General features: G+C 40.4%; 1 protein-coding gene across 1 annotated transcript in view; it reads left to right on the forward strand.

Moving 5' to 3' along the window:
- The window catches only part of nherf1 (NHERF family PDZ scaffold protein 1), a 69,752-nt gene that overhangs the window by 30,324 nt on the left and 14,438 nt on the right, over positions 1-24,990 (forward strand). The window contains exons 2-3 of the mRNA XM_062970590.1: positions 16,115-16,276; positions 20,432-20,585. Of these exons, the coding sequence (XP_062826660.1) occupies positions 16,115-16,276; positions 20,432-20,585 (316 nt within the window). The remainder of the gene's footprint in view (positions 1-16,114; positions 16,277-20,431; positions 20,586-24,990) is intronic.

Here is a 24,990-nt window from a genome sequence, read left to right on the forward strand (position 1 = left end):
GCTTTTTCAGACATTAGAAGTGATGTGGGATGACAGGCTATCTGTAACAATAATTGGGTGAGGTTCCAGAACTCCTCTCCCCTCCCCCCCCAAAGAAAGATGAATAATGATCAACAGGTCATTTTTTTAAAAAATAATTGTGTTAGGGTGTTAAACTTTCATGGAAGCTTTAACCATCCACAAATTTTGGTCTGCAAATCCCACCATTCTGTAGTCAAAACATTGGAAGTGGCAAGTGTTCCCCGGTCTTTAGCTTCCGGTGGTGTAAGTGAGCCAACCCATGTCACCTGCAAGTATTTCCTGGGCCTCAATGCTTTATTGAAGGGCACAGGGTTACCCATCTCCACATGCCAAGCTACTATTTTAAATCCTTCATACGGACCTAGAGCAACCCTTACCAGAAAGTAAATTAAAATGCATCTTAAAAATGTATTCAACTCTTTATGACTCACTAGAAAAACTCTAATGTTTGGAAAAGCAGAAGGCAGCAAGAAAAGACCTCATCACAGGTAGACAGATACAATCAAGGAAACCACAACTATGAATTTGCTAGAGTTGTTGAGAACAGAGTGATTTAAGTTTTTTCATAGAGTCACTGTAAGTGGAAATTTGAGTTGATGGCAGTTAACAACAATATGGTATCAACCACCACCACTTCATTCCCCACCTCTGCATCTCAATTCAAATCTGTATGCATGTGTTTCATTAAATAAATCTCTTTGTCTCTGCTACCAGTGAATGTTTGTGCATAGGATTGGATTTATGTTCTGAATCCTAGTGTTCTCTGTTTTTATCCTAGTTTTATAAATATAAAAACAAGGAGCGTCAGGTTACTTCCTGGACAGATGTTGCCTCCCTTTAGTTTTTCTGGTGGGACTTACTTAATTCGTCTTCACATCATTAAAAAAAAAGTTTTATCTCAATATAGTGTCTAAACCAGTCTTTCTCAAACTCTGCTCCTCCAAGTGTTTTGGACTTCAGCTCCCAGAAATCCCAGCCAGTTTACCAGCTGTTAGGATTTATGGGAGCTGGAGTCTAAAACATCTAGAAGAGCAGAGTTTGATGAAATACTGGCTAAGATTAAGGGAAGTAATGGTGCCTTTCTACTCTGCTTTGGTCAGACTTGACCTGGAATACTACATCCAACTCTGGGCACCACAGTTCAAGAGGGATATTGACAAGCTGGAATATGTCTAGAGGACAAAGATTTTAGAAAGCATGCCCTATGAGGAGTGTCTTAAAGGGCTAGTTATGTTTAGCCTGCAGAAGGTTGAGAGGAGACATGATAGTCATGTTTGAAAGGATGTCATATCAAGGATTAGCCGCAAACCTGATATCTGCTGCCCTGGAAACTAGGACTTGGAGCAATGGGTTGAAATTACAGGAAATGAGATTCCACCTGAATATAAGGAAGAACTTCCTGACTGTAAGAGCTATTCAGCAGTGAACTCTGACTCGGAGCATGTCGGAAGTTCCTTCCTTGGAAGCTTTTAAACAGAGGCTGGATGGCCATCTGCTGGGGGCTCCTTGTGCTTTTCCTGTATGTTTCTTCCAACCATGATTCTATGATACTGTCTGATTTTTCCCCTGAACTCAAGCCCTGCTGTCAGTGTGTGACCACAGAACATGTTAACCATTCTATTTTTATGACAAACTCTGGCCCCCTCTGGTTTGAAGTTTATAAAGACTGGCAAGTGTGTCAGTATGAATAAACAGCCAGACTTAGAGCAGGTTAGTTCTTAGACTTGTGTATTTGATCAGAAAGTATGTTTTACATTGTCTAATTGAGGATGTTCCATACAAATAACTAGACCTTGGTTTTGCTTACATGTGCTGCAGTACAGGCTCCAATAACCACACTCTCAGGGGAAGATAATTGGATTAGTGTGCAGTTAGCTCTGTACATCTTCTAGTTCAAATTAAGGCCTGAGAATTCAAGCTGCATCTTTGGGATTTCTGAGGCTGAAGAAACTACACAATATTAGGTCCCTCCTCCCATGGACTCAAATCTATTTGCCTCTCTTGTTTCCCGCTTAAGGAAACAGGTAGAGCTGGTTGCGCTCCCAGATAGGTGGTAGATGAGAATGCACCTTTGAGTACTGAAACGGGAGCAAAGCTCTGTTTAATATCATCTGTCCCTCCCACCAGACCTAGTCAAGCTAGAATTACAGCCTTTGGGTCTGAGCCTGGCAATTCTAATTGTAGGCATTCATTCTCTTATTGTTCCTGCCTCCATAGCGTAAATGTCAAAGATAAAAAGAATAGCACAACACATGTACATGCCAACAGTTAGGGACCGATATACTTCAGTTATTGCTAACTTTTGGTGAGCTTGAAAGTGGTTTCAGTTGTGGGTCCCAAATTATTTCAAATTTCAGCCCCAGAATTCAAAACCAACATGGCCTAGGATCAGGGATCAGGAGAGCTAAAATACATTAGTATCTGAAGACCCAAGGATGGAAACAAGTGGAAGGTGGAGAAAAACAAGTGTCATCTTAGCATAAGAATCCATGAGCTTTTTTCACTTGATGATGGAGGTGTGAGAAAATATGCAGCAGTCACTTGATGTATGAATACATTATAATATATTAAAATTAAATATATTATACTATATTTAAATAAATATATAAATATAATAAAATATTTATAGACCGCCCTCTCTCCCCGAGGGAACTCAGGGCAGCTTACACATACAGAAAAGGGTAAACATTCAATTCCCAGCGCAAATAGAAACATTTCCAAAATAATAAATAATAATAAATAGTGAGCATGGAGTTATGGCAAAAGAGACATTAACGGCAAAATAAAGAACAGAGAACAAATAGTCGAATAAGCATGATTATACTAATAACATAATTAACAGTTAAGACATAAACCTTAAGAAATTGATTAAAATATATTAAAATGGATATCATGGTGGTTCTTTCTCATGTACCATAGCAGCAGTGGAATACAAATAAATTAGCCAGCGTTCCAATAGAATTAAAGTGTCCTAGTCCTTCTCTTTTTAATCCCTCATTTTTGGGGTTGGGAAGTGGTAGGACCTATTTCAAAGCTCCAAGCAGACATCTTCAATCTGTCTTGAATTTCTGGTAAAGTTTAAGGGGAAGTTAGTTACAGAGGCAGCTGGAGTTCTTTAACATGGAGCCCTTTCCCCACTCTTACAAGTTATGGTAGTGACTGAAATAGACAAGAGAGCCTAAGTTGAACCAGAACACTTAGAATATGTTTGTAAACAATTGTGGGTGAGGTAGGGAAAACAGTTTTTGTGTTGTGTTGTAAAGGCCATTTTCCTTATTGTTTGACTTAGGCATGCTTGTTCTCTGTCTTGTGACAGAAAAGCTTGGAAAATGGAATATAGTATCCAGGCAGAATAAAATAGACTATGGATGAGAATTGCACTGTTGGATTGGAATTCCCAAGAGCCCAAGTCAGCATAGCTTATAAGTATTGGGAGATGCAGATCAACAACATGTAGACTTATTCCAACTGAAAAGACCTCAGAATGGATGTTTGAAGAGAGCTTTCATTGCAGCTCTCAAGACTTTCGCCTTACTGGGACTTGTAATCTAACAAATCCAATGACTACTTTTTCAGAGCTGCAATTTATTCATTTTTGCAAGCTGCAGTTTATTCATTTAACTCAGTATATCTTACTGAGTAGGGCCTGCCCTGTCAGCAAGCTTCTACTGAAGAGTACAATCTTGTTTAGTTTAATTTAGTGAGATAGCCATGTTGACCATACAAAGAAGTGCATCGTAATCTGTCTGCCAACTCTCTCTTTTTAATAAAACGGTGATTCTGGAATGGTAAACTAAATACAAACAGGACCAACAAATGTTACTGTCTATGACCTATTGTCATTCATCTTCAAAAGTTAATCTAGTGCTCTCAGGTACATTGGCCTACACTTCCTATCATCCTATTCTGACTGGGGACAATGGGACCAGTAGTCCAATGCCTGGAAAGTGCTGGTATAGGAATCACTGCATTCATGTGGTTTCTCCATCCTTTCTTATGTGAAATACATGTTGTCAGGCTTTTATCACTTTGTTGCAGTGTTTGGATGCTGGCTTGGTGGATGATTTTTGTGATAAATCAGAAGAAACTGAAAATTGATTGAAGTGTTGGCCATTATATGAAGAGGAGGATTGATGATGTGTTTTCCATGAGAGTGGAAAACTGACATTTCAGTTCACATGGACTCATTGTGTGATCTCAATCAGTTCATCTTAGTTTCCGGCATGATTTCCTTAAAAAAGAAGATACACTGTGACCCATTAGTTGAGATTGAAGTGGCTATAGTGAAGTACTTTACATAGTAGAGAAGGCATTTGTTTCACATGCAGAAAGACCCATATCCAAACCCCAAAACCTCTGCCTAAAATCCATATTGGAAAGCCAATATGAATCAGACTAGAGCAGTGACTTTTAACCAATGGCCCTTCAGTCTTTGGACTTCAGCATGGTCAATGGTAATTTTTGTCTGGTGGTGAAATCCAAATCAACTGGGGGGACAGAGGCTAAGAACCATGGGATTATGCAACTCAGAGCTAGGAAGAGTTTTTGGTCTGACTAGGAGCAAGGCAGTTTCCTGTGTTGTTTTGGTGCGTTCCTCTGTGGCTGCGTGCTGGCTTACCATCTGCTAAAGCTGTGCTGAGAGAAAAAGGGAATCTCATTGCTTGCGGGACCTCCTGTTTTCCCTCCTCTCCTTTATATTCATGAAACCAACAGAGGTGCTTTAGAAGTGCAGTTCAAGAACGAGTTTGCATTAAATACTTGCTAGTGTAAACTTGGCACCAGCTCGACTTGTACATTCCTTGGCACAAGGGAGGAGAGGAGCGCTGAGCGATTTCCTCCCCCACACCAAATCCTTAATTAGTTCCTTTCATAAGGCTTGATATGCTACCTCCCATGCCATGGAGGACTATTGTGAGGACTAAGTTAATAAGGGATCTGGCTATTCAGTGATTGCAACAGAATTGAGTGTCTTTTATTTATTAATGACTATACACAGGCCAGCCCTTTGTAGAGAGTTCATTCTATTACATTTTGAAGGCTATTTTAAAATTATTCATTTTAAAAATCTATACATTTATTCATTTTAAAAATCTATATCCTATCTCCCCAACATATGATGAGTTCAAGGAAATAAGCTTGACCCACTTTTCCAATTTTTATCATTACAATTTTGTGAGGTCTGTTTGATTGAGGAATTAAACCTGACCTGTGGTTGCTCAGTTGGAGTTGAACATGTATAAGTTACTCAGGAGTATATGCAGGAATGGGTTTTTGTACCCACAGCTTCGGGGCTTCATATGGACAAGTAGCTGGTGTCTGTGGACAGCATGTTGGACTGGAGCAGTGGTTTTCAACCTGGGGTCCCCAGATGTTTTTGGCCTTCAACTCCCAGAAATCCAAACATCTGGTAAACTGGCTGGGATTTCTGGGAGTTGTAGGCCAAAAACATCTGGGGAGCCCAGGTTGAGAACCACTGGACTAGAGGGAGCCATTTGGTCTGATTCATTCAAGGTTCTTCTCATGTTAAGTCTCCTCAAATTCAGATCAACGTAAGGATAGCGAAGATCCTGGAGGATAGGAAGAGAATTTGAAAAGGAGCTTGATAAATTTATTTGTTTGTTTGTTTGTTTACAACATTTTTCTCCCGCCTTTCTTACCCAAGGGGATTCAAGGCGACTTACATAAATTGGCAAAATTCAGTGCCCAAAAACAGTGCACTAAAAGAACAGCTTATACAAATGAAAATAACAATACAGAATAAAAACATAATATAATAGTAAATTTAAAAACATGTGTAGGTTTGAGTCCATTCATCCGAGATCCTCATGCATAAATCTTAATCCAGACCATGTCAGTCATTTTACTTATTCATTAAATGTTTGTGTGCATAACCATGTCTTTAGGGTTTTCCTAAAGCCCAGAAGAGTTGGGGCCTGTCGAATATTACTGGGGAGGGTGTTCCACAGCCGAGGAGCCACCACCGAGAAGGCCCTGTCCCTCGTTCCCACCAACCTCGCTTATGAGGCAGGTGGGACCGAGAGCAGGGCCTCTCCAGACGATCTTAGGGTTCTAGATGGCTCATAGGATGAGATACGTTTGGACAGGTAAGTTGGGCCAGAACCGTTTAAAAAAATGGGTGGGGATTGACATAATTAAATTTGACCGAGACAAATGCAAAATTTGGCCACAAAACCCTAATGTTAAATGTGTAGGATAGTGGATAAATGATTTGATAGGACTTGTTGATCATAAATCAAAAGGCAAATATTATTTTAGCCTGTCCCTATATTTAAAATATATAGTTTACAAGGTGTCCCACTATATTCTACACTGGCCAAGGCTCATCAGGAGTTATTCATTCAGTTCTAGGTGCCTCGTTTTAAGAATATAGAGAAGTTGGAGCAGGTTCTGGAGAAAACAAAGCGGATATGTTCAGCTTAGTGAAGAGTGACACATTTGCACTTCAGATACCTTAAGTCCTGTCAGAGAAAGGAGGTAACAGCCCTGTTCTCTGCTGTCTCAAGAGATAGGACCAGGTCTAATGGTTTGAAATTATAGGAGATTATGGTAGGTTTTGATTCCATGTTAGAAAGGACTTCTTGAGGACTTCTTGACAGCAAGAGTCACTTGACAGAGGAGTTAATTGATCAGAGAGGTGGTGGGGTAGTCTTTTCTGGACATCTTCAAGAAGAGGTTGAACCTGTAAGGGACACTTTAGCTGGTGATCCTGCATTGAGTTGGGTGTTGAACTCAATGGCCTTTTAGGCCCTCCTCTAATTCCATAATTCTGTGACTCCAATTCTTGACTAATTTATTGTTGCATGATACCGTTAGATTTCATATCTGGATGATTTTAGTTGCTTGATTTCAGGTGATTAGAATCAAAGATAAGAAGGGCGGAAAGAATGGAGCTGATTCTATCTGTAGTTCTTGTGTGTACATATATCCTTAAATACATGCATTACACATTAATTGGGGGAAGTATTATTGTGGACTACAGTGCTCCCTCACTAATTCGCAGTTCGGGTTCCTCGGATTCGCTGTTTCGTGGATTTTCCCATCCGGCCCGTCCTCCCCTCACAGGCACAAAAGGATTCAGTGTGAGGCACGTGACCTGGCCCGCGCTTCCTCCTCAGCCGCCTGCAGGCAGCACCAGTAGGCCCTGCTTGCACCTCATCGCCTCAGGAACAACAAGAAATACAGTGCAGTACATTAAAAGAGGGAGGGAGGGAGGGGGGCTATATTTATTTAAATAAAGTGCCGTTACTTCGCAGTTTTTCACTGTTCGTGGGCAGGCCTAGAACCTAACCCACGAAAAGTGAGGGCACACTGTACTTTGTTTTAAACACCCATACTAGATAATGACAATCTCCCTGCTTTTATCCGTCCATAACAATTGTAAGATCACCATCTGGAGATGAAAACTATCCTTCAGCTACTTCATTTCTGGATAGGATGGGGCTTTGTTTCGCGGATATAATGGGGCCTGTTTTATTGTTCATTGATTTACTACTCTGCATGCTTGTGCTAGCTGAAGATCTCTGAGTAAGCATCACAAAGGAAATTACCTGCCAATTTTATGAAAACTTCTGTTCATCTTCCTGATAGCCATGCGAAAAACTGCACTTGGTTACATAATTGTAAACACTTGGTTGTGAAAGCATAGAATAAGTGTGGCGCAAAACACATTACCCTTCAAAATACATTAAAATAAACAAATGAATTACAATCCTGAAAACAAATACATAATTTCTTTCTTCTGAAATCTCCTTTCCAGACCTTTCATAAAAAATATTCTGTAAAATGTTTTTCCTATTGGTTAGTTTTCTTTAATCTCTGAAATTGTGCAACAGTTTAGACAAAGATGAGGTAGCAGGAGGAAAGAAAACATGAATATGGTAGCCTGTTGTACTTGTGTGTGTTTGTGTTTTCAAGGTTTTTTTTTAAGCAAGTAATATTGGGAGGTGATTTTCCTAGATCCTTCCTCCAAAACATAACCTACATCACCTGGTTTTCAGTGGCAGTCTCCCATCCTAATACTAATCTGTGTTGATCCTGATTCACTTTCAAGATCAAACGGGATCTGATATTCCCTCTTTTATGCATCTAGAAAATAAATGAGAGCCCTCTCCAGTTTTAAGCTTGGTAACTATTGAATTAAAATGTGCTCCCCGGGCTCAAATAAAACTGACCATTTTAGATGTGGCTGTTTTCAGCAGAAAAAGCACTTTAGTTAGTTGAGCTGTTCATGACCTTTTGAGGCACACACTTAAACTAGGGTCCATGCCTGGGCCAAAAATATACTCCAAATCAATTGCTATATCCATTGAATCAGTGGATGAAAATGAGAGTGATAAGAAAACATCCCTTAGCTGTTTTTCTGTAAATGAATGCAGCCAATTTTCATTTGGCAGTGCAAAGGAAGCTAACATTTAGAGTAATGACTTTGTGTTGCTATAAGCTTGATGCTTTTGCCCATTTCTAGTTTTGTGTCAAAAATCTAAAAGGAAATTCAGCCAGGCAGTTATTTCTGGAAAACCTCTTAATTCTGACCTGTCATCAAAATAAGTTCTCGCTAGGCATTTATGTGTCTAACAGCATGATTTTATGGCCAGCTTATGCCAGAAGTTGATTATAACATTTCACTGGATGACCTAGACATGCCTGGAGAAGTGTTCCCAATTAATTTTCCCATCAATATCTCTTCTGTTAATCTGTCTTCAAGTGTGCATTTAGGGCTTGTCCTCTTGATAATTTGTTCTTCCATTGGAGTCCCCTGAATGTCTGTCTTCATGTATTCTTTGGATGTATTTTCTGTAATGTTTATTTCTATTGCAAGCATAGTTTACATGTAAGCTCGAGGAGGCTCCTCCTTATTGACAGAAGAATGAATAGGATCTTCCTTGCCATGGTTAGCCTTGCTTTCCTGAAACCACCCTTTGTAATCAAGAGTTCTTCCAAGTGATCATACTGACTGCCTTGTGCAGTGAGCCCATCAGGGCAACTTGCAAGGTGCGGGGGCGGGCCCACCAACAATTGCATGACAGTTATAACTCATTCTGTCTTCTCTTCTGGGATAAGCTCTTCTGACAAATGGAATGGTGCAAACTGCAGTGTTAGGTCACATTCAAAACTCCAGCATACATTAATTCAGGGGTAAGCGGTGTGTGAATGGAATATGTGGAGGCAAAGGGTGTTCCCACTAGGTTTGCCAGAGTGGAAATTGGAATATGGCTCCTATACTTTTATTGGTGATGTAGGAGACTGTTTCAGTAGTTGCTGCTTGTTATCTGAGTTCATGCACAGATATCTGCACAGATTTAGTTTTCAGTCTGACAACCCCATTCTCATCCATTTTTGGTTTCAGTCCTGCCCACGCTTGTTCCATTTAATCCTGGATGTGGCTCTCAAAGGAATATGGCCACTAACAGGAAAATTCTCTCCACCCCTGCATTGCAGTGTGTACTTTGTACTGTATAGCAATCTGTACTGTGTAGTGGAGGTTTACCTTTGTTAATAAAGCAGATGTATTTCCTTCTATAATGAAAACTTTGGGAGCAGTGGTAGAAATAACATGGAAAGAATAAAGATAGGTTCCTACACTACAAAAAAGAGCAGCTTAATAAGTTTCAGCAAACTTGTTATCTAAAACAATATGCACATGTGAACTATAACAACCATATCAAGTAAGCCTTATACAAATAAACAAAATCACTTTTAACCTTCTCTAGAGACTGCTTGACAGCTTTTTCCAAAATGCATCCAAGGACATTCTCTTCTTTTTGTTTTGACTTTTCTGCATTTCATTCATGGTCAGTAAGAGATTCTGGAGGGAGCTGATGTTTATGTTCTCTGTTGCAAGCAGATATCCAAAGGTACAGCAAGATTGGTTTCTCCAACCTGCCTTCACTATGTTCCCAGTGCCAATGCTGCTAAAAAAACCTTCCTATTTGACAGAGTTGAGGGAAAGGGATTGGGTGGCTTTGGAAAAAGAAGCAGGGGGGAGGGTTGTCAGAGGGTTTGTTAACTTGTTTATAATTAAAGCAATATCTCCTTGTGTACAGGTATATAAGCTATACACGAAGAGGTATCATTTTAGCAAGGCCCATGTTTCAAAGTAGTTACTCGTTCTCCCTTTTTATTTTTAAAGATAGTTTTTCTTTGTGTGACTGAGGAAAAGATGTTGCCAACAGCAAGACCGTCCACTTATATTTTGGAGCAGATGTTTAATTTAAAGTCTCCACATATGCTTGATAGCACATTTTATACACATGTGTTTCCCAACATCAAAAAAAGATGCCCCAAAATTCCCACCCACCCATTCCTATATTATTTAACAGAGGATTTTCACATCTTTGAGTCTGATGAGAAACATTGGCATCTGGTTTTATAAAATACAATGTGAAAGCTATTGAGCATTGATAGTTGTGTTTTAAGGGGAATAGTTTCTGCTTCCTCCAAAGTGTTTGGACTTTTCCTTTTATTCTTTTATTGGGAGATCATTGCTGTGAGGCATCTGTAAAGAGTTTCACAATTAGAGCGAAATATTTCTGGATAAAAAACTATAGTTCCTACCTTTGAAACAGTTGCTTTTGGGAGTATGACTCTTATAATCACCCAGGTTGGTGGTGAGATCACATGAACTATACTCCAAAAGCAACTCTTCCAACCTCGGTCTTTAGCAATAGGGTCTCCATAATGAGGTAAACAATTGACAACAACCTTCTTTCGAGAAGTAATCTGGGAGGCACCATATGAGTTTCAGAAATTGGTGTAGTTTAACCGCATAACATTAATGAAGATGATGCATCAGGATAGATTTGGACATAGTTTCAAAGTGATGGATCCTGTTTCGAAGCAGCATACTTCACAATGGCAAAATGCTCTAATTATACACAAAGTCACAAACAGTCTTAAGGGTTATCAAGTTACCATGTTTTACTAACCATTTTGACCCAGAAATCTTAAGAAATAACTCTTGAAATAGAGAATATCTCATTATGTCGTGGAGTTGGGCCTCCTTGTGTGCTGGGAGAGGCATCTAGTGGTAATCCTTTGAAATACTGTGCCCTCCCTTCTAAGGGCCCTTCCAAACAGGCCCTATATCCCAGGATCTGACCTCAGGTTTTCTGTTTATCCCAGATTATCTGGCAATGTGGATTCATATAATCCAGTTTAAAGCAAAAACCTGTGATCAGATTCTGGGATATAGGTCCTATCTGGAAGGGCCCTAAGTAGTAAAATCTTCATTAATTGAAGGTTTGTGATTGTAGAGATTTAGCAATTTCAAATAGGGTTCATCTTTTGAAACAGCCTGGAACTTTGCTCCCCTAAGTCATGTATAATCACAGGTTTGACTGCAGTATCTGCAGAGGACAGCAGCATTGCCAGGTGCATCTTCTTCCTCTTGGTGAGCAATCTTTCAAGGTGGTAATAGGTATTAATGACCCATTTTACTACCCAATAGTCTGTGAATTATAACACTATCATTTCACTTTAACTGCCTGGGAGATCCTAGAGTTTGAAATTTGATCTGAGACATTGAAAGAGCTTGGCTACGAATTCTGAATACCAATATAAGATTTCATAGGACAGGACCATGGTAACTATTTGAAATGGAATAATAGTACTTTAATTGTAGAGTGTGATTCCCAGTGTCAAAATCCTCTCAAAGCAGCTTAAAATATGCAGAAATCTTTAATTGGTATAACAAAATAATACAATTATAAGTATATAAAACACAGTTTCATACAATTTGCACATTCCTCTTGTTCCTTATTGTTCTGGATTACTCTGTTACTATCTTTAATCTAGTCTGGTTTTGTTTATCATGTGAAGAGCAAAGACATACACTCAGTGTCCCAATTCTAATTCCTCTTCTATAGGTTTTGAGATTTCAACAAGCTCTCAATGGAATCATGCACTAATTTTTCAGCTTGCATAGAACCATGGCATTCATTAATTGAATGCAAACTCCAGAGAGGAAGTGCTGCCGTTGAACTGACATACTTTGACCTCACTGACTTCATTCTTTACATAATCTGGGAGGCACCACAGGGATCGCAGAAACTGGTGCATTTCATCCTTGTTGTGTTAGTGAGTGAGATGGCTCACATTAGATTTGGACACAGTCCTGTACATCAAAGAGCAATGGTGCAATTATGGAAAGTTTCCTTTCTAATTAAACTTATGTACTCTGTTATTGGGTTGGCCATAGTATCTGGAGAGGATAACGCCTGTTAGTGTGCCAGGATTTCTCTATCTGAGAATCTTTTAGTACATTTGATGTCCACTAATGCCTGTCTTCTCATCCACCAGTTCTATTTCCTAGAAGAAATGCAAGGCAAGGTTGTATTTGAAAGTCAGAGAGGGATGATGGGATTTGCAATGTAGCAACAGCTGGTGGGCCACAAATTGCATATATCTGCAACAGAGGAGGAAATGAAAGATAAGGATGTTTATAATCTGTGCCAATTTTATCAAAACTTTAAATGCTGAAAGTGGATGTTAATCTTTGAAGGTCTTGTGGTTAACAAGTGGCGTGGAATGGCATACTTTTGGAGATATTAATACCAAAGAGAAGTATTGGAAATGGTAACTTTTTGTGCTTGCTTGCACTGACAGGTGTGTGGGAGATAGCATCTGTGAAATGTGAAACTCTGCTAACTCACTTTTTGTGTAAATTTTGCATAGATTATACAAAAGTTGTGCATGATGTCGACTGAGCAGAAGCATTCTATATTCAATGAATACCCAGTATATTTGATGCCAAGTTGAATTGGGTCACCTGGGCCATTTATTATATTTATAGAATCATAGAATTGTAGAGTTGGAAGAGACCTCACAGGCCATCCAGTCTAACCCCCTGCCAAGAAGCAGGAAAATCTCATTCAAAGCACCCCTGACAGATGGCCATCCAGCCTCTGCTTAAAAGCCTCCAAAGAAGGAGCCACCACCACAGAGAGTTCCACTGCCGAACAGCTCTCACTGTGAGGAAGTTCTTCCTGATGTTCAGGTGGAATCTCCTTTCCTGTAGTTTGAAGGCATTGTTCCGCGTCCTAGTCTCCAGAGCCACAGAAAACAAGCTTGCTCCCTCCTCCCTATGACTTCCCCTCACATATTTGTACATGGCTATCATGTCTCCTCTCAGTCTTCTCTTCTGCAGGCTAAACATACCCAGCTCTTTAAGCCGCTCCTCATAGGGTTTGTTCTCCAGACCCTTGATCATTTTAGTTGCCCTCCTCTGGAAGCTTTCCAGCTTGTCAACATCTCCAACTGTGGTGCCCAGAATTGGACACAGTATTCCAGGTGTGGTCTGACCAAGGCAGAATAGAGGGGTAGCATGACTTCCCTGGATCTAGATGCTATTTATGCAGGCCAGAATCCCGTTGGCTTTTTTCGCCGCCGCATCACATTGTAGGCTCATGTTTAACTTGTTGTCCACAAGGACTCCAAGATCTTTTTCACACTTACTGCTGTCGAGCCAGGCATCCCCCATTCTGTAGCTTTACATTTCATTTTTTTCTGCCGAAGTATCTTGCATTTGTCCCTGTTGAACTTCATTTTGTTAGTTTCGGACCATCTCTCTAGTTTGTCAAGATCGTTTTGAATTCTGCTCCTGTCTTCTGGAGTGTTAGCTATTCCTCCCAGTTTGGTGTCATCTGCAAACTTGATGATCGTGCCTTCTAACCCTTCGTCTAAGTTGTTAATAAAGATGTTAAACAGAACCGGGCCCAGGACGGAACCCTGCGGCACTCCACTTGTGGCTTCTTTCCAAGATGAAGACGACGCATTGGTGAGCACCCTTTGGGTTCGTTCGCTTAACCAATTACAGATCTACCTAACTGTAGTTTTGCCTAGCCCACATTTGACTAACTTGTTTGCCAGAAGGTCGTGAGGGACCTTGTTGAAGGCCTTACTGAAATCCAGGTACACTACATCCACGGCATTCCCTGCATCTACCCAGCTTGTAACTTTATCCAAAAAAAAGAGATCAGATTAGTCTGGCATGATTTGTTTTTGGTAAATCCTTGTTGTCTATTAGCAATGACCGCATTTGTTTCTAAATGTTTGCAGACCATTTCCTTAGTTATCTTTTCCAGAATTTTGCCTGGTATCGACGTGAGGCTAACCGGACGGTAATTGTTTGAGTCGTTCTTTTTTCCCTTCTTGAAGATTGGGACCACATTCGCCCTCCTCCAATCTGCTGGGACTTCTCCCGTTCTCCAAGAACTTTCAAAAATGATTGCTAGTGGTTCCGAAATAACCTCCGCTAGTTCCTTCAATACTGTTAGGTGTAGTTGATCTGGCCCTCGAGACTTAAATTCATTTAGAGCAGCCAGGTATTCCTGGATGACTTCTTTCCCGATTTGGGGTGGATTTCCCCCAATCCTTCATCCACTCCCATGTTGCTGAGGTTGAGGGTGGCTTTCTTTTTGTGAGAAGACTGAGGCAAAGAAGGCATTGAATAGTTCTGCCTTTTCCCTATCCCCTGTCAGAATTTCCCCATCTTTTCCTCGCAGAGGCCCTATCGCCTCCTTGTTCTTCCTTTTCCTACCGACGTAAGCAAAGAAGCCCTTTTTGTTGTTTTTAATGTCTCTGGCAAGCCTGAGCTCGTTTTGCGCTTTAGCCTTGCGAACTTTTTCCCTACAGGAGTTGGCTATTTGTTTGAATTCTTCTTTGGCGATTTCTCCCCTTTTCCACTTCTTGTGCATGTCTTTTTTGAATCTTAGACCAGTTAGAAGTTCTTTGGACATCCATTCTGGATTCTTTTCACTTGTCTTGTTTTTATAATTTATAATTTCTGAAGGGGCATGGATATCTTGAAGTGACTTACAAAAAGAAACAAAAAGTTCATGATGAGTTGGAACCAATGTTACAATTGGCAAATAACATCATTTAAAATGAATATGCAGATTTGTACAATTCCTTGTTCTGTAGAGTTCTGAACTGTTTTCCCCAATTAATCTGACTTTCCTAACTGTAAGCAGGGCAAAGACACCAGTTCCTCTACATAGATGCCAGTGAAATATTTCTGTGGAGGTTAGAGGTTTTAATAAGCAACAGCTCACACTCACCCGAGCTTGCCTGGACAGCCACAAGGGCTAGAATTTTTTAAAAGCTGAAATTCAAAGCTGATTTTTGTAATATTCTTAGATGAGGGATACCACTGCTCATGCGGAGTCATCGTGTATGTGAACTGCAAGGAAACCAGAAAAGGAAGTGCTACTTTTGGGAGCAAGCTAGAAGCATTCAACTCTGCCTAGGTGGTGGTGGTGGGGTATTTTGTTCTCTTTTCTCTGAGAATACACATGTGGTAGCAATAAGAGCTGCAGCATAAACTAGCAAGATGTTGCCCTATTGTACGACAGCAGTTTGCATCTTCCCTTCTATAGTAATCTTGGTGTTTTCTGCAGACTTGGATAGACAAGAGCTGCACCATTAGAACTTTCTCTGCTGCTAACTTTGTAACCAGTAATTTCCTATCCCAAATTGATATGTCTGTATCTCAGTTTGAGGAACAGTGCAAAATGCAGGAGGATTATTCAAAAATGTTGCAAAGTTTTGGAAGGGAGTCCAAATTTGGGGATTTGTAGATACTAAAGCTTCTGTATCTAACATGAGAGACATATAAGGTGTCAGTGTGGTGGTGTGGAAAAATTTTCAATTACACATTGGGAAATCCAATTGCTACAGAAATTCACTGTGGGTGCCCTTGGGCTGGTTACTCTCTCTCAGATTGACTCATTTCACAGTTCAGCTATGCACTGGGTAAGAATAAGGAAGAGGAGAGCTCTTTGTGGTATTTTGAGCTCAAGGAAGAAAGATGGGGTGTAAGTTTAACTAATGAATGATATTTTTGTGGCTATGTCCAAGACATAGGGACCTATTGCAGGAATGCACATGTAATGCTTTGCAGACCAGACCTGCACCAAGGAGTCTTTCCTTGAGGAGCAGCATTTATACTTAAGCAGGTGCTGTCTCACTCATCTTGTTTCTACAACTCAAAAAGAAATTGGTGCAGAAGATTGAAGAGATGATGACAGGACTATAAATCAGCTTTGTAACATTTCTTGTACTTCCTCTTCTTCAGAAAGAGTTACGGCCTCGTCTCTGCCAAATGAAGAAAGGCCCCAATGGATATGGGTTCAACCTCCACAGTGACAAAACCAAGCCAGGCCAATACATCCGGGCTGTGGATCCTGACTCACCTGCTGAAGCCACAGGACTGTTGCCTCAAGATCGCATTATTGAGGTATGAGCCGTGGGAATGGAGAGGCTGCATTAAGGGGCTGACAGTGTGTCTTAGTCAAAATATTATAGAAATGGGGCCATTACCCAAAAGTATAGATCTAGAGTGGTGTAGTGGTTTGAGTATTAGGCTGTGAGTCTGGAGCAGTGATTCTTAACCTGATGTTTTTGGCCTTCAACTCTCAGAAATCTTAACAGCTGGTAAACTGGCTTGCATTTTTGGGAGTTGTAGGCCAAAAACTTCTGGGGACCCCCGGTTGAGAACCACAGGTCAGGAGTCTAGGGTTCAAATCCCAGCTCAGCCATGGAAAACCACTGGGTGATATTGGGCAGGTCTCACTCTCTGAGCCTCAGAGGAAGCAGAGGCAAACACCCATTGGACCAAACCTGCCATGAAGGCCCCATGATAGGGTTACTTTTCAGTCACCATAAGTAGGAGGCAACATGAAGGCACACAAGAAGAACAGCAAATCAAAAGGTTTGTCCAGATCGAAATGTTTGGGGGTGGATTCTCACTTTTTTCTATAATGTTCCAGTCTATAAGCCTACCCTCTCTGGGTGAACCTGGATCAGTCACACTCTCTCTGTGGATTTCCTCATAAGACTGTGGAAATAAAGTGGTAGAAGAGGTTGACAACAGGAAAGAAGATAAGATATGTGTGTTCCTTGCTGAACATAAGCCTAGGGGCAAAGGCTCCTTCAGTCGCTCCCAGAATCTTGGCCCACCAACTAATAACTGAAGTGCTGTTCATGTAGATCAGTGGTTCTCAACCTGTGGGTCTCCAGGTGTTTTGGCCTATAAATCCCAGAAATCCCAGCCAGTTTACCAGCTGTTAGGATTTCTCTGAGTTGAAGGCCAAAATATCTGGGGACCCACAGGTTGAGAACCACTGATCTATACAGTGGTGAATTATGATCAAATAATGCATGATAAAGCCCTTTTAAGGGTAAGAAGAAAAGCATTGAGTCATGAGCCTTTTGACTGATAGCACCCTACTTGTAAAAAGTCTACTTGTTTCCTATTTACTGGTCCAACTCAGTTTCACTTAAGATACATTTTTTAAATTCTCCCAAGGATTTAAAGAACTGTTTTATTGCTTTTTAGATATCTGTATTCCTTTTTGTTTTTTTGCTAGTTTTATTTTAATTTCATATTTTCTTTTAAAAATTCTTTCCTATTGGTTTTATCTTTATCTTTTACAAGAGGTTGATAGTCTTTGGTTGTCCTGCATATTTTACTGCCTTGTTCATAGATTGCTCCAAGAACCTAGATTAATGGGCAGTATAGAGTTGGAAAAAGTAATGAAGTGAAAAGCTGTAAGTAAAATATGTTTTTCCTAGGCTTTGAGATTCCAGTACAGACCAAACCCTGTTATTGGCTCAGTTCACTAAAAGTCTTGAGAACTGCTGAACTGGGGGAAGACAAATGTATTAGTTGCCCTGGCACCAATTACAGCCAGATCTTTTATGCTGGAGCCATTCAGGGATTAGCAGAGAAGCCAGCAAAACCTCATTAAAATCAGATTTTCCTGAAGTGATTAGCACAGGATTGCACAAGCCAAGCTGCCAGGTGTGTGTGGCTGGAGATGCACATAGGCTGGATTTATAGGCCTGTGTTGGACACGTGATACTTGTGTACAAACTGACAGTGTGATTACCTTGGCTAGCTTGGACGCATGTGTAGGCCAAAGAGACCAGAAGTCATGTTTATAATGTTATGGTAATCATGCCTGTCTATTCTTCTTACTAACCCTTTCCTTGGGCGAAACTAGCAAGCAATAGCTTTACATGCCATGTGAGATGGCAGCCAGTATTTCACCAATGGGTGTTTACTTGGGGTGGAAAGATTCTCCCCATTTGCCCTCTTGTCTGCTTCTGCCCTGGTTTACAACTCAGTGGCAGTTAATGCAGGATCAGGTGGGGATATCCCTTCAATTGCTTACTGTGGGTGGGGGGGTCCTCGTTCTATAAGAATGCTTTACTGCATGGATATTTTAGCTGTGCAGCTTCTACAGTCACCTTTTTGGAGAAGACCTTTTAAAAAGTGGATGATAGAAGGCTAACTCATCTGCTGCCAACAGAAGGACCCAGGCTTATTATCTTGTGTCTCAGCCATATTTCTTTCTCTCTCTTCCCTCACACATTTGCCAGAAGGTTTTACTGTCAGAAGTGAAAAACTACATAGGATTTTCAATGTATGCAGAAATGCATAAGTGACTACCAGATTGTAGAGACTCCCATGTCTACAAAGGCATTTGAAACTGGCTTATTGTGAAGCCAACAGCTAATCTAACCAGGACTACCCCTGGGAAAGTGGTTTTCCAAAATCTTTTAAGTCAGCCCTTCCTGAGCTGCTGGCCAAATACTCAGGATGTGAGATGCCCAGGATTGACTATATGTTCACTTTGATCCAATAGGCCACAATCCTTTCCCTTATTGAGTAGCTTCTTCAGTCTCCTAATCACCTTGGACTAAACATCTCCTATTGCTTTAATGCTGATCAGGTATATGGAAGATAGATCAGGTAATTTGATGGAGAGCAGTGTTAGTATATCATTAAGCTCTACTATATAAGTCTGTTTGAGGTTCTGAAAACTGAAAGTCCACCAGGTGAAGCTAAAGCAAAATAGGAATCATATTGGACCATAATTCACATTGCCACCCACTATTAGCGGCAGAACTAGAGCTTTATGGGAGTTGCAGTTCAGCAAGTTTTGAAGGGCCACACATGACCCACGCTGGTTTTAAAAATATGCTCGTCTCATACCTAATGTATATCTCCTCTGCCTTCTCTTTGAATCAAAGTCTAATTTGTTGGCGCACTATGAGGGTGCATGCTTAGGCTGTTGGTAATATGAAAAATGCAATGAGACCATCAGTAAGATACCAAGTTAAAACTGAGATCAAGTTCTACTATTCATTATGCCAGGAGTAGAGAACCAGGTAACACAGCCTTGTTAGACTGAATCATCCCTTGCGTCAAGTGGTCAAGAATTTTGAAGGTTTTGTTCAACTTTTAGAGAACCACAGGTCTTGTCGCCCTGCATTAGGATCTGTTTTGGGACAGGTTTGCCTTCTTTCTGTTGTTGCACTCCAACCACATTCTCTCCCAAGCTGTCTGTTGCCTTGTGCCAGGAGATGAGCCCCAAAGATTGGCAACCAGGATGTGGCTTCATGCTCCTCATTAAAATTGTTTTGAGCTGGCTTTTCTGAGAAGCACGGAAACCTCAGACCTGGTGAATAGGAAAGATAATATAATCTCAAACCATTTCTGTGGCCACATTCCTTTTTCCTCGAAACTCTAGGTGGTGGAAGACTGGGATAATTGTTGCACATCAATGCAATCCATGGATCTGAAGTTTTAGCTGTGCCAAGAATTTCAAGTTTTGATCAGGATGACTCATTTAGGTTCTTGGAAAATTTCACAACATTGCAATGGCATCATCACTTCAGACAAATGTCTATAGTGATGGTTCTGAGAGACCCTGAAATTCCTTGGAAAGCTATTGGGAAATTTTCAGTGGGTAAACTCGTAATGGCAGATGGGTTTCCCTGAAAGGCAACTTCTCATCAGCAGTGCCCTTCCTTCATAGGAAGTACCTCAATGCTCAGTGTGCACTAAAACTACTTGCTTTCAGGTTCTTCAGCAACACTATTTTTGCAAAAAGGTTTCCGTGGGGTGCTATTTTGAAATGAATGACCTCAGTCTCGATAGGCAGAACTTAGAAATGGATCTCCTGATATTACTCCCAGTTGTTTGGCAATGATCAGCAAAGATTTCTAACTTTTAGCTGTTTAATAACACAAATAATGGAATATCTGCTCATCCCTTCAATCATACAAGAAAATAAACAGAAGTGCCTTTTTGCACAGAAGGACTATGAGCAGTGTATAATTCTTTAAGGAAGAGACAGGGTTTGGTAAGGACACTGCAGTGATCTCTACAGGATGAATGTGACCCAGGGACAAGAAGTTCCCCCAACACACACACACACACACACCACCACCACCGTTTGGGAGAGCGTATTATCTAGCAGAAGCTATCACTGCTGAATATTATGTGGGTCATCTTAGGAAATCTGTCCAAGGCAATAGCCTTGTTTGGTACCTATATCTGCTCCTTGGTCTGTACTTAAAACACTTTACTTCTTCCTGGCAGGTGAATGGGGTATGCATGGAAGGAAAGCAGCATGCAGATGTGGTTTCAGCCATAAGATCTGGTGGTGATGAAACCAAATTGTTGGTGGTGGATGTCTTGACAGATGAATTTTTCAAGAAGTGCAAAGTTATCCCTTCTGAAGCACATCTGAAAGGTGAGGTGGCATCTGTTTCTGACAGGGATTGTCCAGCATCCAAAGTTTTGTTTTCCATTCGTATTATTAAGTTTTGCCTCATTTTTGTGATAAATGCTGCCCTGTTCCACCTTCCCCTCCTCAGGAGGGATGTACTTTATTCCTGGAAATGCAAGAAGGAAACAGATAATCTACACAGCCTGTTCCACTTTATAACTGGGTGTTGGGACGAAATTGTGGCAAGAAGGTTCTCTTAGTATGTTGCTTCCCTAAGATAAGACAGTTTAGCATCTCCTAAATCCTAGTGGGAGAAATGAATCTTGATTTGGGTGGCTGCTTGTGTAGAAAATTAATGCCCCACCCTCACATTTAAATGAATTTTCTAGTGTGTATTACAGGTGTTCCTATAAACAATTAAGTATGACCTACTTTAAAAGGCAATTGCAACCATGCTGAAATAAGATCGATGTGGTTTCGGAGTGCACTATATTAAAAGAGATATGTAAATGAAAAGGAAGTTTCTGCCACTGGGGGAAAAAGGCAGGGCTGTCACCAAGGATATTTTCTCGGTTTCATAAATGGGATGGGCACTGTCTGTTTGGTCTACAGCTGTTTGAGGACTTGAACACTTGTGGAAAGCCTCAGACCTCACATTGAAATGAATAAACCTCTTAATTGTTTGGAAGGAAGGAAAAGGAAACTTCCCCCAGTTTTGAATTCTGGGATCCTTTTAAGTGGAGATGCTGGTGGTTAAACCTGGGCTCCCTTGTGCTGCATGAGCTCTGTGCCAGCCCCCTTGTAGGTGGTTCCTAACAGGCAAGTACTTACTCTAGAGTTACCATGTGACCTCCTTTTCCTGGACATGTTCTCTTTTTCAGAGCAAAAATTTCTTTTGGGTATATTTTTCAAATGTCTGCCCCTGCTTCTCCACATGCTCACCAATGCCACTTCCACATCATTGGTTCCATTGAGAGCTCTACTAGGAGAAGGGATGGGGGCTGGTTTAATTGGGTGCTCAGAGGAACATTTTGGACAGTGGTCAGGATCTATATGGAATTGCTGTCTAAAACAGCTGGAAGACCCCCAAATGCCTATCCCAGCTGTATTGTTATAAATAATGAGAACACGTCCTAATGTTCCCCATACTATTTTGATATCATTTGATTTTGGTTCCAGGATGTGTGGATGTGCTTTCACAGCTTCCTAAGACAGATACAGCATGTTTTTGCATATTCAGATATGATACGATATGGCATCTGCTGTATCTGTTCTTTCCACGTGCATGAATCTTGTAAATAACAATATGTAAATACCTACTGTTCTGTTTGTGTTAACATACTTGCTGTCAATGGCCCAGGAAAGCCCACTATACAGTTAGAAGATTTTTCTCTTCTGAAGCTGGGAGCCCTCTGATTCTGAGCCTGTGAGGTTCTGCAGAAAGCCCATACTCTTCACACTGTTTCAGTTTTCCACCTCTTGTATAGGTTTTTCTACTAAAGTGAAAGGATGAAACTCCTTTCCAAGCTACCTTCACATTTCCCGTCAAAATAGTCTGTGGGGGTGATGTAGTTAACTCTTTAGTGTGTATATTTGTTCAGTAACTGGCTGCTCTGGATGAAATAAAGATGCTGTAGTCTTGAAAAAGACCTTCACAGATTTGCAAGGTAGAGAGATGGGTTTTTTAAAGTGAGCATTCTCTCCGGTGTATAAATGGGTTTATTCTGCTTTTCGCACTCTTCAAACTTCAGTTCTCTGCATGGCCAGCAACTACAAAAGAAAAGTGTCCCATAGAAATCCTGTTTTGCATAAATAGTATATTCAGAGCTGTGTTAATCAACTGAGAAAATCCACAGAATCATTGTTTAAAGTTGTAATTTTGGGATTTCTGAAAGTGAAGTGAATTAAGTAGGTAAAAAAGAGTGAACAAGTTATTGCTTGCAAACCCACAGTGTATAGAGCAAGCTTGTAGACCACATAGTTGCCAAATTGTGTTTGAAGGTATGGAAAAAAGACAGAAGTTGAAATAGAGAAGAGTAGTGGAGGTGGTTGTTGTATATTATTATTATTATTATTATTATTATTATTATTATTATTATTATTATTATTTACCTGCCTCTCTATATGGAATCAGGTAAGGAGCAACAATTTAAATGACAGCAGATAACATCAGTTAAAAACATATAGCACTAGTTAAAAACATGTAACGTCATTGAAAAAAGGACCTTATAGAAAAACCTGTGGGATCTAGTGTAAAACACTTTCCCTGTATATAAGAAAGTTTTTCTACCCGGAAAACAGTTTTCCCAAAGAAATACATGTTTTTTGCACAAATTAATTTCTACACAGTGTTTCAAGACCATCAAATATAGGCAGAATACTATGAAGAAAGTTTCTTTTCTCCTGTACTAGGAAAAAAATACCATAATTATTCATCCTCACATGCAGATGCAAAATGAATGGGAATGTACACCCCTTGTCCAAGAAAGTTTGTGCTGTTGTAAATATGTTAGCCTTTAAAGGGCCCCCCAGGACTCCGTTGCTGATGGTATTAGCTTACGTTTGTTAATTTTTCTTGTGGGATGCTAAATATGGACTTTAAGGCCAGTCCTGCTCAGATATGATTTGTTAGACAGGGAACCAGGATAAATCACTAGGGATCTGAATAAACAGAGAAACATCCAGGATAGTCTAAAGTTCTGTCTCATGCAAAGCATAAGAGGGGCACGCTTTCTCTCTCCTTTTGTATAACAAAAATACATGGTCAGTGAGTGCCTCAGTTGCCTTTTCCTTTAGCTCTCCTGTATCTTTTATGACTTTTGCAACTATATCTCAACAAATAGTATGTGCCAAACCACACTTAAACAGAGGGCTGGCTCCTTCTTTTGAGTACTAGTAATGCAATATACAAAGAGGATTGTAGCAGGATGATCCAACCTGCTGCTTGGTTGTGTTTGCATTTCCTAATGCAGATCAGTGCTTTGCACTGAAACAAACAATGCCACAACAATGTCCATATTGAAGATATGACAGGTATTTTTAGAACAGAAGATTCATAGTCATATATGATAAATTCACCTCAATCCAATGCTTAAGCCTATTGGATTTAAACATGTCTTACAAGGCATTGGCTTTAGGTTGTATATGTACACTGTGCCCATAAGAGGGCCTAGAAGCTGATGAGGGCCTCATCACTGCATAATTTTTTTAAAGGGCCTAAAATTTGAATGGGATATCATTTTTGTCTGGGGAGAATGTGTGATCTCCTTGGGTGGGAAAATGTAAATCTTTGTGAAAACTATCAAAAAAAATAGCAAACCAGTCAACGCATAAATGGGATTAAAGCAAATGAAGGACAGCAGATTAAATATTAATAAAAATATTAACACTACCTGGAGTAGGTGGCGAGAAGGGACATTTCCCATAACTTTCATTAATTGTTAACGCACAAAGGCCTGTTGGTACGCAGGGTTGAGGGACAGAATTAAACAGGGTAGAAGGAAGGTAGGTTTTGCAGAAGCATTTCATTGCAAGGTTTGCAGCTGATTTAGAGATTACATGCAACAGTCCTAAGATTTATATATCACTGTGTGCATGCATATGTATACAAGGTGGGCTGGGGGAGCAGGGGCTAGGTTTCTCACACAGAAGTCCATGAACCAAACACAAATTACCTTGTCTGCCTTTTGGCTTTAGAAGTGTGTTTATTTTATGGATTCAGGGCCTGCAATACCTTTTGCTGTTTTATAACAGCATTGCCAGTTATGTCACTCAGTTTGATAGCTGTTGGTTGGCAACAACCTCCAGCTTTCTGGTCTTGGACAGCAGTCTTCTCTGGCTCATACTGACTCAGTGAACCCTAGACCTTTGGACTTGCAAATAATCGTCTTAAACTTTGGCTTGGCTACAGCTTTTGCCATCTAGCACGACCTTTTGCCAAGGCCAGGCAAGAAAAAAGTAAAGATTCTCTCTACAACTGCACTCCCGAAAAAGGACTGAACAGTGGTGTCACTTTCCTTTTAATATCAAATCTTTGCCACTCCTTTGCCCACCTGCAGCCGTAGTAGGTACCTTCCCCCTTTTCTCACATGATGCTGCCTCATAGAACTGCATCAGGAGTGGGAATGGTTTAGTGGCCAGAGTATTGTTAAAATAAGTAAAATCATGACTCAAATCTCCTAAATATGCACAATTCCATTCTCAATATTTTTCTCATTTTTAAATACCAGTCTACTACTCAGGGTTGTTGTGAGGCTATAATAGGGAAATGGGTGAAACAGTGTGGGCTACCCCAAGCTCATTGAAGAAGTGGTGGAATTTTAAAAAATGTTGTTAATAACTATATGGGCAGGAACAACCTTCCCATCTGATCTCTGCCATCTTAGGTGGTGGAAGGACAGCCCAAGGCTGGAGCTGCCTATATAATTTT

The sequence above is a fragment of the Anolis carolinensis genome, chromosome 2, assembly GCF_035594765.1.
Source record: "Anolis carolinensis isolate JA03-04 chromosome 2, rAnoCar3.1.pri, whole genome shotgun sequence".
NCBI lineage: Eukaryota > Metazoa > Chordata > Lepidosauria > Squamata > Dactyloidae > Anolis > Anolis carolinensis.